Source organism: Pagrus pagrus (genome assembly GCF_965226575.1).
Source record: "Pagrus pagrus genome assembly, chromosome: 2".
NCBI lineage: Eukaryota > Metazoa > Chordata > Actinopteri > Spariformes > Sparidae > Pagrus > Pagrus pagrus.
Genome location: NC_140186.1, coordinates 3,111,635 through 3,124,703, shown reverse-complemented (window position 1 = coordinate 3,124,703; position 13,069 = coordinate 3,111,635). Strand labels below are relative to the sequence as shown.

At 41.3% G+C, this 13,069-nt stretch overlaps 1 protein-coding gene across 1 annotated transcript; it reads right to left on the bottom strand.

The window, feature by feature from the left end:
• Positions 1–1,245: 1,245 nt before the first annotated feature.
• On the bottom strand, positions 1,246–11,088 carry atpv0e2 (ATPase H+ transporting V0 subunit e2). The gene is made up of 4 exons (XM_084377693.1): positions 10,879–11,088; positions 9,177–9,224; positions 7,406–7,504; positions 1,246–4,896 (listed from the first exon to the last, which is right to left on the bottom strand). The coding sequence occupies exons 1-3, from the start codon at positions 10,980–10,982 to the stop codon at positions 7,411–7,413; spliced, it is 246 nt and encodes an 81-aa protein (XP_084233819.1). The 5' UTR covers positions 10,983–11,088; the 3' UTR covers positions 1,246–4,896; positions 7,406–7,410.
• Positions 11,089–13,069: the final 1,981 nt, after the last annotated feature.

Here is a 13,069-nt window from a genome sequence, read left to right as displayed (position 1 = left end):
AACTGTTACATAATAAACCTGATATATTGATATATAAACACTCATGTTGTACATTTTTGACTTAGTACTGTGTCAAAACCAGTGTTTTGTACTTAATGCCCAAAAGTCATACTTGAATTAAAGTACAGATATCATGCGAAAAGTAGAAATTTAAATGAAATTAGATTAATGTACTTCAGTATCAACAGTACAAGTAAAAGTATACTCATACATATATTTGTTTTTTTGCCTGTAGGTGGCGCAAGTTGGACTAGAACTAGTCCAGAACTGGAGCTTTGCAACTGGAAAAAAACATTATCTGGGCCTGGTTTCGAGTACTTTGCACTGACAGTGTATCATTGTTAAATATTTGATACCAATAAGTTAGTGTCATCCGTCTATATCTCAGAGAAAAACTGCTCATTTTTCCTTTCGAAGATTTTCACTCTTCATCTGTGGGCTGATCTGTTTTTCCTGTAAATGCAGCTCACGGTTTCAGCGAGGACCTCGTGTCATATGACGGCGTTAATTTTCTCCGAATTTCTGCATGAAACACTGAATCCTGGTTTTGTTTCGTCATGGAAACAGTCAAATTCATTGATGAATATTTGCTCAAATGATCAGCTTTTATTGGCTTCTCCACTCCAGCAGCAACACTCATCATCAGCGTCAGCCTTTCAAATAAAATAATCGTATTTACAAGTAGGTAAACGAACCCTACCTTTTAGTCTTCCACTCTCCGACCTCTCTGGGTTTGCCATCCAGAAATAAGTACATTTATTTAGGGAACATCTTCCCGTAGCTCCTTACTGGTTTTTGAGATTGTTCCCTGTGCAGAGGATTTATTTTCAGGTCCTTTCTTGCAGTGTTGAAGGCTCTTGCACCTGATGAAGTGGCTGAAATGATTACGTGTGAATCATGTGTGCACGCCTCCCTGTCACTGCGAGAATCTTATGCGAGTCATCCTTGTCCTTGAATCGCCAAGGTAACTTGAACAAACCCGCCTCATTATTTCACCGGGGAAGTGAAACACGGGCACACGTGCAACAGGGAAGGTCGTTTTGGTACTGTGGTGATGCATGTCTTTGTGTCGGGTGTGTTGTTGTATCCTTGTGAGCTACGGGTAAAAGGTTAAGATATGTGGAGAGCTGAGTCACGCAGAGAGTCTAGCTCATTTAAGTGTGTGTGTGTGTGTGTGTGTGTCCTTCATTCACAATGGAAACAGCATTACCACTTTCAGGAGGAACGTTAATAATGTCAACAGAGCACTAGACATATATCTGTTTATTAGGTGTTTCACACACAACATCACTCACATAGAAGCATTTACTTCACACTAACACAGGGTCACATGTAGGATCTCATTTCCTTTCAACAATCAGATATGCCATTAAGAAGATTTATGTAACCATGGTGACTCTTCACACACTTAAAAAAGAAAAAGAAAAATCCATCTTTATCTCCATTCATGTTGCCAAGAATAATTAACAGATAGACAGCAGCCAGTTAAAAAGAAACCGAACAGATTCACGAGAAGAAGGAGAAGGAAAGAGAAAGAATTTGACATTTTCCGGGCCGGTTCACAGCCGGCTTTGTGTGGAGGGGGTTTAATGAAAGTGTGAAATGTTTTACTACTTTGGTTCAGTTTGTTCGGCCGGGGTGAGAGCGAAGCCATTTGTTGTCCGATGATTCACTGACACTGAGAATGTTCCTCTGTCCTGTTTGCGAGCTAAGCGTAGCACATTTCATCACGAGTGGGATCAGAGGATGTAAACCAAAACCAATCGACGGAAAAACAAACCCAAAAACACACGGGTTTATGGGTACGTGTGATAGCCAAGCAAGCTAATGGTTGGAAAGCCTGACAGAAGAAGATGAAGTGAGAGCAAACCGCAGTCTGGACTGATGCTCATATTCAGCTATTTTTTTCCCTCAGCTGGCATGAACAACAGGGACCTAAACACACCACTGAGCTGAAGTTACAGGATTTGTTTTGACTCCCTACCAGCAAATTCATCTCTGAGTTGGCAGTTTGACAGGTGACCAAACTCCAAAATAACTGTGACTTTTGTTTACAGACTCTGGTTCACTTGGAGCGGCACAGAGAGAAACTAAATACCAGCATTCTGGCGAGGACAGCCACACTTTTTACTTTTTTTTTGGGTGAGCTCAGGTGTGATCGCACTGTAACTGCCTGTACAGCACACTGCTGTGTATCCACTCGTAGACGCACGGCGCCACCACCACAACTACCGAAGAGGGCTGGAGGAAAAGATACAACGCAATTTGGTCTTTCTAAAAAGTAGCTGTATATTGATTTTGATTCTTTTTGGCTGAAGCAAAGTGGTTTTAGAGAGAGGAAGAGGACGGGGGGTCAGGGACGGCGTTAAGGAAGGAAGGAGGGAGGGAGGGAGGGGCTGGAGATGGGAGAGTGGAGAGTGGAAAGGGGGGAGACGTAGTTATGGTGGTGGCTGGCAGCTCAGACTGTTAAAGCATCAGGAAGAGGCAGGTGAGACACACCAGCATCTTAGTCACAGAAAATGTTGAAAAACACATGTTAAAAATAATAAAATAGGCGATCTTTCTGCCAGGTTATGTAAGCCTGACTGCTGAGAGAAGGAACTTAATATATGCTGGTATGCGGATGTACGTACGTAGCCAAGAAACAACCACACTGTTTGTTGGTGTTGGCGACTTCCTCTGATCATGAAAACTGTATCACATAACCATACTGTCTCTCTGCCCACTGACTGTTTCAAGCTGGCTCATACCGCGAAGACAGCAGTATATTGTTGGCTATCAGTGGGTGATCAGCTGCTGCGGACCAGTCAACAGAAATAACTTTAACCTGTTGACCTCTGGCGACTTGATTTTTCCCAGTAGGTCGCTCGCTCCATACTCTAATGCATGTGTACAGATTGACCTGCGTACTCTATAGCGATCACGTGATTTCAGATCCATCTTGTCAGGCTTCAGGCCATGTGCGCGTGGCGTTGAACCAATCAGAGTACTGCAGAATGACCGGCAGCAACAGGAGTGGGTTAGATGTGACAAGCGGCCATCGATTTTAGTGATATAAGTAGATACTGAAGGCAAAAATGGCGCCTATTCAGTCCAATGAGAATTGTTCGCCTGCGTTTGCTCGAGGAAAGTTTTACAGATTTGTAGAAACATTCATAACTGACCTCGTTTATCAGTTCAACTTGTCCTGCCAACTGCTTAACAGAGGTAAAAACAATATGGGAGTCTTTAGCTGCAATACTCCGAGTGACCACTGGGTAAATTGGACGCTAGGTTGAGCTGTGCCATCGTATCCAGGTCCAAATAGAAGATTAATCGCAGACCAGCAAGAGAAGTGACTGTTGAAGGATTTTCTTTCAACTGACTTCACTGAGAGTTTGATTTTGCAACTTGGTTGCACTGGTGGTAACGCTCCTCTACTGCTGCTCTGATTGGTTGAAGCGATAGACAGATGGTTCGTCCAATCACCTGCCAAGTATTTTTTGAAAGTGCCTGCCCTTCTCCCAAAAAGTTTCTAGCCGCTCCTTCCCAGATGGTTCTGTGTTAACGGACCATCTGGCGTGTCAGGTTAGGAAGATTCATTTACAGCATTTTGGGATTTTTGAAGCCGACATATTCATCATTTCCTGCAACTGTTTTTTTTCTCTACGGCAAATCAGCCCAATAAACAACAAACTTCAAACCAGCGTTTCCTGCACTGTGATCTGCCTTTCATTAAATAGGCAGAGATAGACTTCACTGATATGACTCTTTCCAGGGTTTCTAACGGATTACAGCCATTAAAAATGTCTGGAAAATGTAATTTTCTCGTGTTAAATGTCCTCTTTTCATCTGCTACTGAAGAGATGTGAGGGATCACTCTGCCTCGAAGAGCCCCTAACCCTGAAAGAATTAATTAGCTGAAGTTTAAATGGAGGCGTTTGGTGTCACGCCTGTTTGAAAGGCTGATGTTAAAGGAAGAAATACTGGGGAAAAGGAAGTTTTGGCAAGAAATTAAATGTTCGGATAGTGAAAATCATCAGCAGCTTCAATCGAATAAAACGTGTCCCTACAGTACGACCTACAGTACATCTGTACACAAGCAGGCGAGAACGGGCAGGATTTCATCAAAAGGGGGTCGAGTGGAAATGGACTGAATTGAGCGATGAGATCACCATGGCAACGAGGACCTCCGCGGTGCAGAGCAAGAGGGGTGGGGGGGATGTGGGAGGGAGTTTCATGCTGAAGAGGTCTGAAGTGGGAGGGAATCGCTCTTCACTTTTACGGTTTTTGGGAGATTCTCATGGCCGCGGTCCAAGCACTCACAGTAATGAACTCTTCACACACACACACACTCTCACACACACTCACACACACACCATTACATCACAGATTATAACAGTTATATAACAAGACCCTGCGGACACTGAGGTAATTACAGTTTGCTTACATCAGCGCCCGCAGGCTAAATAAATAAAAACGCTTTTTTTTCCCCTCTTTTTTTTTTTTCCAAAATTCATGTTCCCTGATGGCAGCAAAACCAAAAAAATGTAAACAAACACAGAATAAACTAAAAATATCTAAGGATTGCACATTTCAGAGATGGAAGATTATATCTACTCCTAACAGACCTTCACTCTCATCAGGGACAGTAACTTCAAACTGTGTGTGTGTGTGTGTGTACCGGGTCAAAACCAACATCATGTCGCTTGATAAACTCTAGGTACTGTACATTATCATAAATATTTCCAAAGATAACTGACGCTGACTTTTTCAGTTGTTGTCTTATCATATTCTTCAGATTGTGTGTGTGTGTGTGTGTGTGCGTGGGAATGTTTTGATAGTCAGGAGTTACGTTGAAATAAAGTCCAGCCAACCACAGGATAGGAATGATGAGAGGCGTCACATCACACAGACCTGGAAACACAGAGAACAAAACGATTTCACAACAAGCACTTTTATCTTTAAGGAGACCGATTATGCAATCTGCGTTTCTTCCTGTGCACGTGAAAGGTCTTGAAAGTTAAAACGGTCAAAGTCCGCACCAACAGAAGCTCCTCTCTCCCACAGAAAACGCTGCTCCTGAAACGCCTCGTCAGTAGTCCTGCCTTTAATTCCTATTTTTCGTGACATCACACTATGTCACCATGTCGCACATTTGCTAAATGATTTTGAAGCTGTTATTTTAAGGTGGGAAAGTTACATAACGATGCGTTCAGGGGCCTCATGTAAGCACATACAGTATATTTACATAAATAAAATACAGCTTTGTGAACACTGAGGCATAAACTAACCTCCTGTTTTGTCCCTTTTGATTAAATAAACACAAACGTAGTTTCATCATCATGTTATTGTAGTTAAGACCTTATTTCAACTGAGAGCCTAAAATGTTGCATCACATATTTTAATCATATCCTTGAAGTAAATACATGTGTAAACTGGCTGTGTGTGTCTTTTTACTTTATTTCAACTGATAGACCTTTCAGTGTGTGTGTGTGTGTGTGTGTGTGCTTGACGTACCGTATTTGCATGAAAAATAAGTCTACCTAACCTGCAGGCAAACATTTCAACATGTGGCACTTCAAAAGTAGCCTTTTTCCCCGGGATAACCGCAGACCTGGCAACCCTGATCGGTCGACTCACATCTTTGTCAAATTTGCGCGTTTTTTTGTTTTTTGTCGGCTCTGTGTAGTTTACAGTAGATCTATACAAACAGTGATAATGTCAACACAAAGTTCAGCTATCAGAATCAGTATCTGGAAGGAAAATCAAAGCGAGGTCAAAGCAAGATGCAAAACATCTCAGTAATTTCGAGTACTGCGTGGTCCAAAAAGCACGAGAGTCTCGGAGCCAGCATGCCTTTGAAAAATCATCAAAGTGTCACTTCTTTGCATTTCACCCAGCTCATTTACTTCATGCAGTTGATAAATATTCAGGCCTGAATGCCACTTCTGTCACTGCAGGCAGTTTAGTGGCAGGGATTTTTTTCCCCCCACTGCAGTTCTGAGAGAGGAAGATGAAGAGGTTTTTAATTTGCAAATACGCAAAGTACAGTACACAGCTCGAAGGATCAGAAAGTGTTGGCACAAAGAAGCCAGCAGAGAAGAAAATATACAAACGTATAATGTTCTCATTCTCTTTCAAATCCCTCCATGTTTCCTCTCACTATTCAGCCTCCTTTTGTTTATTCTTGCTGCTCTGTGAATATTTATGGAAACTGACATAACACCAAAGAGCAATAAAGCTGTGAAGAGCAATAATTAAGTCAGACACTGATCATAAAGGCATAATTGGATGTTTCATCGGGATATCATATAAATGCATCCACAAACGTGGTGAAATGTGCAGAAAGTGGCAGCATCTGAAGAGCTTCATTTATATAAGATAAGCCTTTCAAAGTGTGTTTTTCTTAATTTACTATAATTCAGATGACAGGCCTTTGATTAAAAGTCATTAAATTCAGGATTTAGTGGAGATCCTGTGTGTGTAAATGACGTTTATCTTTAAGTATGATTATATTTGTATTAATTGACTTGTAAAGACGTGCAAGAGCCATAATGAGTAAAAGCAACATGAAGATACAAATATTGTGATATCGTACATATTCTACTACACACACATATATAATGTGTTGAAATGTGTTACTCTCAGGTTACAGCGTGTGGCTCTCAGTTACAGTTAATTAGTCTGTGAAGCAGGAGCGAGAGAAGTAACTTCTCATTTTTAAATCTATGAAATTATCGGCTTCGTGCTGCTAAAGATCTGGGACACTGCGGTGACTGTTGAGCTTTACGTGCAGGGTCGACACAGTACTGGAATTTCTAACTTCGATATAGTAACTTTAGAAAATACATGGGGAAAAAATGTACACAACACTGAGGGCATAAATATAACAGGGCTTGTGTGTTCAGCACAACAGCATCAAAGTATTTTCCCCATCAACGGAAACTCTTCTGCGATTCCTCAGGTCTGACAGATCTGAGAGGGAGCAACCTGAAGAAAAAGTCCTTACGGAGGTCGGCGTGTTGGTCCTTCAACTGCTTTTACTTCACTTGTTGTGTTAGCTCTGCTCTGTAGCATTTCTTACACCTAAGCACGCTCGTCTCCCTCCTGCTGTTCTCTTGTCAACCAAAAACGGTCGCACTTGCCACCTTTAATGAGCTATAGCACCTCAAGACAATGGAGCGCATGAGACAAGTAACGGGAGGATGAAAGCGCTGTGAGTGTCGTCTTCGGAGAGGATAGATCATGTGGAAAATAAGTCTTGCAATCTTTTGAAGTATTCAGAACCGATATGACGTGATATTTGTGTATTTTAGGGACGTGATACTACTTTACAGTAGTGTATTCGATATGTTTTCAGTAACTACAGTATATCTGTAGTAGTTTCTAGTGGACCTAGACAAACAGTGAATGCTCTGCTCACCTTGTTTACTCCCAGAAGTAGCGCAGATACCATATAGTTTCGTTCTTCAGCTGAGGGCCGAACAGAGGGTTGGTCTGGGCCAGAATGGCTATCAACCAACTGAGTAAAGAGAGAGAGAGGGGAGGGAGGGGGGTCATCAACACAGGCAACAATAATACATCTCTTCAAAGAAAAGTTCTGCTTTATTTATTCTGGGGCTTTTAGGCGATCCAACCACCATTACTGTAAAAATATCAAACGAGGAAACAGCTTTGCAACAAGTCCAGAGAGGCCAAGGACACGAGACGCTGCCAGCTTTGAAACAAGTCCAGTGTTAACCAACTCTCAGAGCAGTCGTGAACATGATTTTATTACACTATTAATCCAACATGATTGTCTCCTGCCTTGACAAGATAATAACAGTATACTAGTCCAACCTGCTGGCTGACCTGGATGCAGCGATGTTTTTTTAAGGACCTGGCTATCAACGCAGCCAATTCTCATATAATAAGACACCATGCAGACGGTTTGAATCAGGCCGCTTGCAGCCTAACATTAATCAGAGTCAGTATCCTTAAAACAATGTATATTCTGCTCAATGAATCAATCCCATTGTCAACATTACGTGTTTCTTCTGCATCCCTCTGCATCCCCAAACTCAACTACGTTCACCATTTTCAAACTACAGATAAAACAATGGTGACTTTTTAAAGTTTGGGCATCTTTTGTCTGTGGTTTCAGTTCGTTGGTGCTGGTTCAGCCTCTCCCTGATGGACCTGCAGCTCCCTCTAGTGGTGGAGAAATGATAATCCTGTGAGCACATCCTACTTCTCCTCACTCTGTTTCTTCATCACCTTTATCTGCAAGGTCACGCTCGCAAAAAAAAAACATCACCAACATACATCTTGTTCCACGTTAATTAAGGATGATGCGAACATTGAAATCTCTGTGTTCTGACCCGGTGTTTCTGTCTGCTGAAGTCAGAACTTAGTGATATTTATACCACATAAGCATCAAAAACCCCTGTGTATGCTCTGGTGCCTCCGCTGTCCAGATCTGTCGCTAACTCTCAGTTAGTTGCTTCAGTTTTGTTTTTTTCGTTCTGATACTCGGCTCTTTTGCTCGGCTGACAGCTCGGCCTTGAGCTTGTAAGGCTGTTACAGTCTCAGGAAGCCTCTGACTAACGTGTTGTTTCAGTGTATCCGGCCAGATCCGTACGCATGCCCTGTCAGAACTCTTTCAGATCCTTTGAGATGTTGAGTGCTGGAGTAACTCACTCCTCGTCTTCCTGCAGCATTTTCTCGTGCAAGAAGCCCATAATGATTGTTTTCTGAGGTCTCCGTCGCTCCGTTCTCTTTTTAAAATGCTAATTTCACTTTTCACTTGCTATTGATCTTCATTTCTTATTTCTACACAAGGCACAACATTACTGCACACTGACTGAAGCTGAGTTTGTAAGTACAGGATGTTTACCAGCAGACACAGCGGCCTCACCACGAGCACTGGAAACTTTTTTAAATGTAAGTCTGCAACTCAGAGGTCGTTCATAAAAGCTTCACTATGCAGGTTTATTTAAAGAAGCCTGTCGATACAGAAGAGCCACATCAACATGCAAGATGACAGCAGCTTCACACCGAAGAAGAAGGAGGAGGAGGAGAAGGAGGAGAAGGAGGAGGAGGAGGAGGAGGAGGAGGAGGAGGAGGAGGAGGAGGAGAAGGAGGAGGAGAAGGAGGAGAAGGAGAAGGAGAAGATGGGGAAGAAGTAGAAAAAGAAAAGAAGAGTTTGTACTTACAACAAGTAACAGCAGACCGCTGTGAGGATGAGACTGGTGACAATCACACTGTGAAAGAAAACAGAGTTACGTTTATGAATTTCTGTCCATAGTTCAACATTAATATTAATCATATCTCCATGTAATGTTATCAGTATTTTCATATTGAGATATTTTACTCATTGTACTATATGAGCATACAGCTGTTACAGCATGTTCCGGCTTTTATTTTGAAAAAACACACGTGCATAAATGTACGTAACGCAGCATGGTACGTCTGTACTGTGGGGGTTTGTGTTCCCACTGAGCAAAACATCTTCAAAAGACGTCGATCCAACTTCTTTGCTGACGCTGTAAAGACTTTCCCTGAGGAGCCAGAGTGAAAGTCTTTTCAACATTTACAACTGATGATCAGGTGACACCCTTACAGAGTTCAGTATGGGAAGTTTCTACAGTGTCACTTTAGACACCTTTCCAACTTCAATTACAATCATGCGGTTCAAATTTTTGAGGATCCAATTTTACTCATGCTACATGCAGCAAAAGCTACAGGATGAAATAGATCCTCCAGCTTCAAACTCACTCACTCGCTTTATTAAATACCATGATTTGGTCATCCAGAGCTGGAACAACAGCTCACCTGATGAAGGCTGAAAGACCAAAACATGCTGTTTGAATAAAGCTCGACTGGTAGGCGTGCACCGTCTACTGAAGCTGAGGCTGGAGGTTCGATTTAATCCTGCAGGTTCTGAAGTAAAACTGAGCTGTCATGAAAACTTTATTTATTTACATATTTTGAGTTCTTCAGACGTCTGTACGTGAAGCTGACGAGATGTCTAGCCTAACCTGCTGAACTGACGCCTCTGGGATACGTTCTGCTGAGCGGGTTAAGGCTTTTACAATGTTCAGCTTTGGAAATACTGCATTAAGAATAAACTGTTGCATGAATATGATGAGGTATCTTGATTTTCCAGATGTTGTCTCAGCTGGATTAGCCCCCAAAACTGATGTTTTATGTCTGGGTAGTTTATCTATAAACAGTTACATGAATAACCCCCAAAAATGACTACATCAGAACACTTATTAATCATTTTCTCAATATAAAATTGCACAGACTGTTTGAGATCATCTCTTACAGCCTGTTTCCAGATACAATAAGGTAAATGCAGTGAGATAAAATAAGATTTCCCTCTATGACAGGCTTTATTGTGCAGAGTAAGTAAAGGCTGACTGGTCCACTTGGTCACTGTTAAAGCATTTCTGATATATAATATCTATAAACCCAGTACAACCTTTATTTTGCAGCTAGCTTCACAGCCTGTGAGCCACTGTAACGGCCTCAGCATCACACAGGCGAGACATGTTTCAACATTAAAAACAAACACTAACAAAACTGTCGTCAGATTATTCACCATAATGATCTTTTCCTGCTTATCTGTTGATGAACTGACCCTTTAACCTTACTACAGTGATGGAGGCAGTGATGGATGGATGGATGGGTGGGTGGTGGTGGTGTGGATGCTGGGATGGACGTGCAGGGCCTCCATCACCTGAGCTCGTGTATTTATAACGACACTACGCAGCTGAGTACGAGTTAAACACTGAATCTGAATAATAAGAAATAGCTTTACATCTGAATGTGAGTGTGAGCGTGTGAAATGTAAAGAAATGGAGAATAGTCGCCGTTAATTGCAGCCAATTAACGGGCAGCTCGAGCACCTACCCCCGGTTGGGTCCTTTGGGCACTAAAAACGGGGCCACGACCCCCACCAGCCCCCATAACGTGGTGAAGCAGATCATCGGCAGGGCGAGAGAGTGAGACACCATGGCTTCAGTCGGCGGAAACAGCAGATACACACGAATTAACGTCGCTGTGTCCTCTGGAGATAAAGCGCATCAATGGCCGCCGAGTCTTCACCGTCGCTTCCGCAATGTTCCCGCCCACTTCAGCTAACGCGACACGCGATTGGTCCAGAGCGCAGAGGCAGTAGTTTATGATTGGTTCGGCTGTCTGTCTATCAGGATTACAGCGAGAGGGATTGGACGGGTGTTTGTGCCAGCAGACTGCAGACAAATGTTTTTTTCCATCTTCATCCTGAAAATATGAAGAAAACACATGAAAATCAAAACATTTGAAGGATTTAAAGCTCAGTATCTTATTTCATGACATTAACAAATACAAATATTAACCTTTTAATGAACATTTGTTCTTAGTTTTTTGTTTTTTCCTCTTTATTTGTGAGCAGTAAATACAATGACTCATGTTATTATATCTACAAACAACTCAAATAATACAAAAAACTAAATAATTAAGAAATAGTTGTTTTATGAAGAGACATACAGCATTTATAGGTCATATATATATGAGAGAGGATAAAAAAAAAATCTAAATATTACTTTCTTCCTCCTTTTCTTTTTAATTCTTAAACATATACTTGTATTTATTTCTCGCCTGACCATATGTCTTAATTTATTGTTATAAGGCCTAATATGTAGGTATGTGTGTGAAATCAAAATGGTGCTGCAAGCTTTATAAATAATATTTGAATCGTTTGTCAAACTACAGTGTATGTGCCGTACACCTTGAACAGAAATGACTGAAAATACTACTTTATAAGATATCATTTATGTAAAAAATATACTGGTGCTGTTTAACATTTTAAGTCATCAAACCAAGTGTGTCACTTTAAAGACTTTTGTTGCCTCAGTTTTACAGTTTTTTGCATTTTAATGAGCTTTCACATTGATGGTTCACCTGATCAATCAATACCTTCATCCTCTGTGTTGCTTTACTCCCACATTGTAATATTAACTCTCCTACACTGTGGTGAGCTGAAAAGGTTTGTACCTTATCAACAGTACAGTGGCGGATTTAAGAAATTTGGGGCCCAAGGCAAAGGCAGGCATGGGGCCCTCTGAAATGTGAAGACAACACACAAAACAACAGGTCAATTATACAGATAGATACGTTTTAACAGAATACACATGTATTATGTGTTTTACCTGTTGTCCCTCTCTTCCTGTCCCTTTCTCACGTTGTCTCTCTCCCTCATTCTGAAAACAAACACACACAAAACACAGTATAAGGCTCGTACCCAGTGGTGAAGTGTCAGTATATTTACTCAAGTGCTGACTGGACATATTAGGGTTTCATGCAACTTCAATTTTGTCTGCTCCGCTGTATCTCAGAGGCAAATACTGCACTTTCTACTCCACTACTGTACATCATTTACGTTGCTGGTTACATATTTCAAACCCTTCCTGCCCAGTGAAAACCATGTACCCTCAAAATGATGATTTAATGCTAATATTTGTGATAAACTGAAAGAGTCTTCCTTTGTGGGGCGACTTCTTCAGCCAAAACTCTTTAAAAAATCGTCTTGGGCCAGCTGGAAAATACATCATGACAAGACTTCAGCGAAGTTAGTTTTAAGTTGGATATTCGACATTCGCAGCCACTCCAACGTTTCAAGTGCACCCGTATTACAGACTTTACAGTAAACACACGGAGAAGACGGCTACAGCGTGTACCGACTTCCTGTTTTCAAGTAAAAATGTGGGATATTTAAAGCAGAGATACTGTGTTTAAAGCTATTGAGAAGCTATTGAGCTAAGATGCTAATATTTACATATAGCCTAAAAATTAATAAAAAATTATGAACAGATGTAAAAAAATATGAAAAGATGTAAAATATAAAAACAAGAGGTGTATCTCATGCAGCCAGTGTAGTTACATGATCCCACACTGATTTTGAGTTGGTTGGTCACATGACCTGGGAGCTATTGAGCTAACATGCTAATATTTACATATAAAAATGAATAAAAATAATAAAAATTATGAACAGGCGTAAACTGTAAAAACAAGAGGTTTATCTCATGCAGCCAGTGGAATAACATGATGCAACACTAGTCGG

Bases quoted from the DNA above. Each gene is read 5' to 3' on its own strand.
- atpv0e2 (XM_084377693.1), bottom strand. From the start codon at position 10,982: ATGGTGTCTCACTCTCTCGCCCTGCCGATGATCTGCTTCACCACGTTA. The intron at 9,225-10,878 runs GTAGGTGCTCGA...TTTCTTTCACAG, and splicing joins CCCAAAGGACCCAACCGGGG to TGTGATTGTCACCAGTCTCA. The intron at 7,505-9,176 runs GTAAGTACAAAC...CTCTTTACTCAG, and splicing joins GCGGTCTGCTGTTACTTGTT to TTGGTTGATAGCCATTCTGG.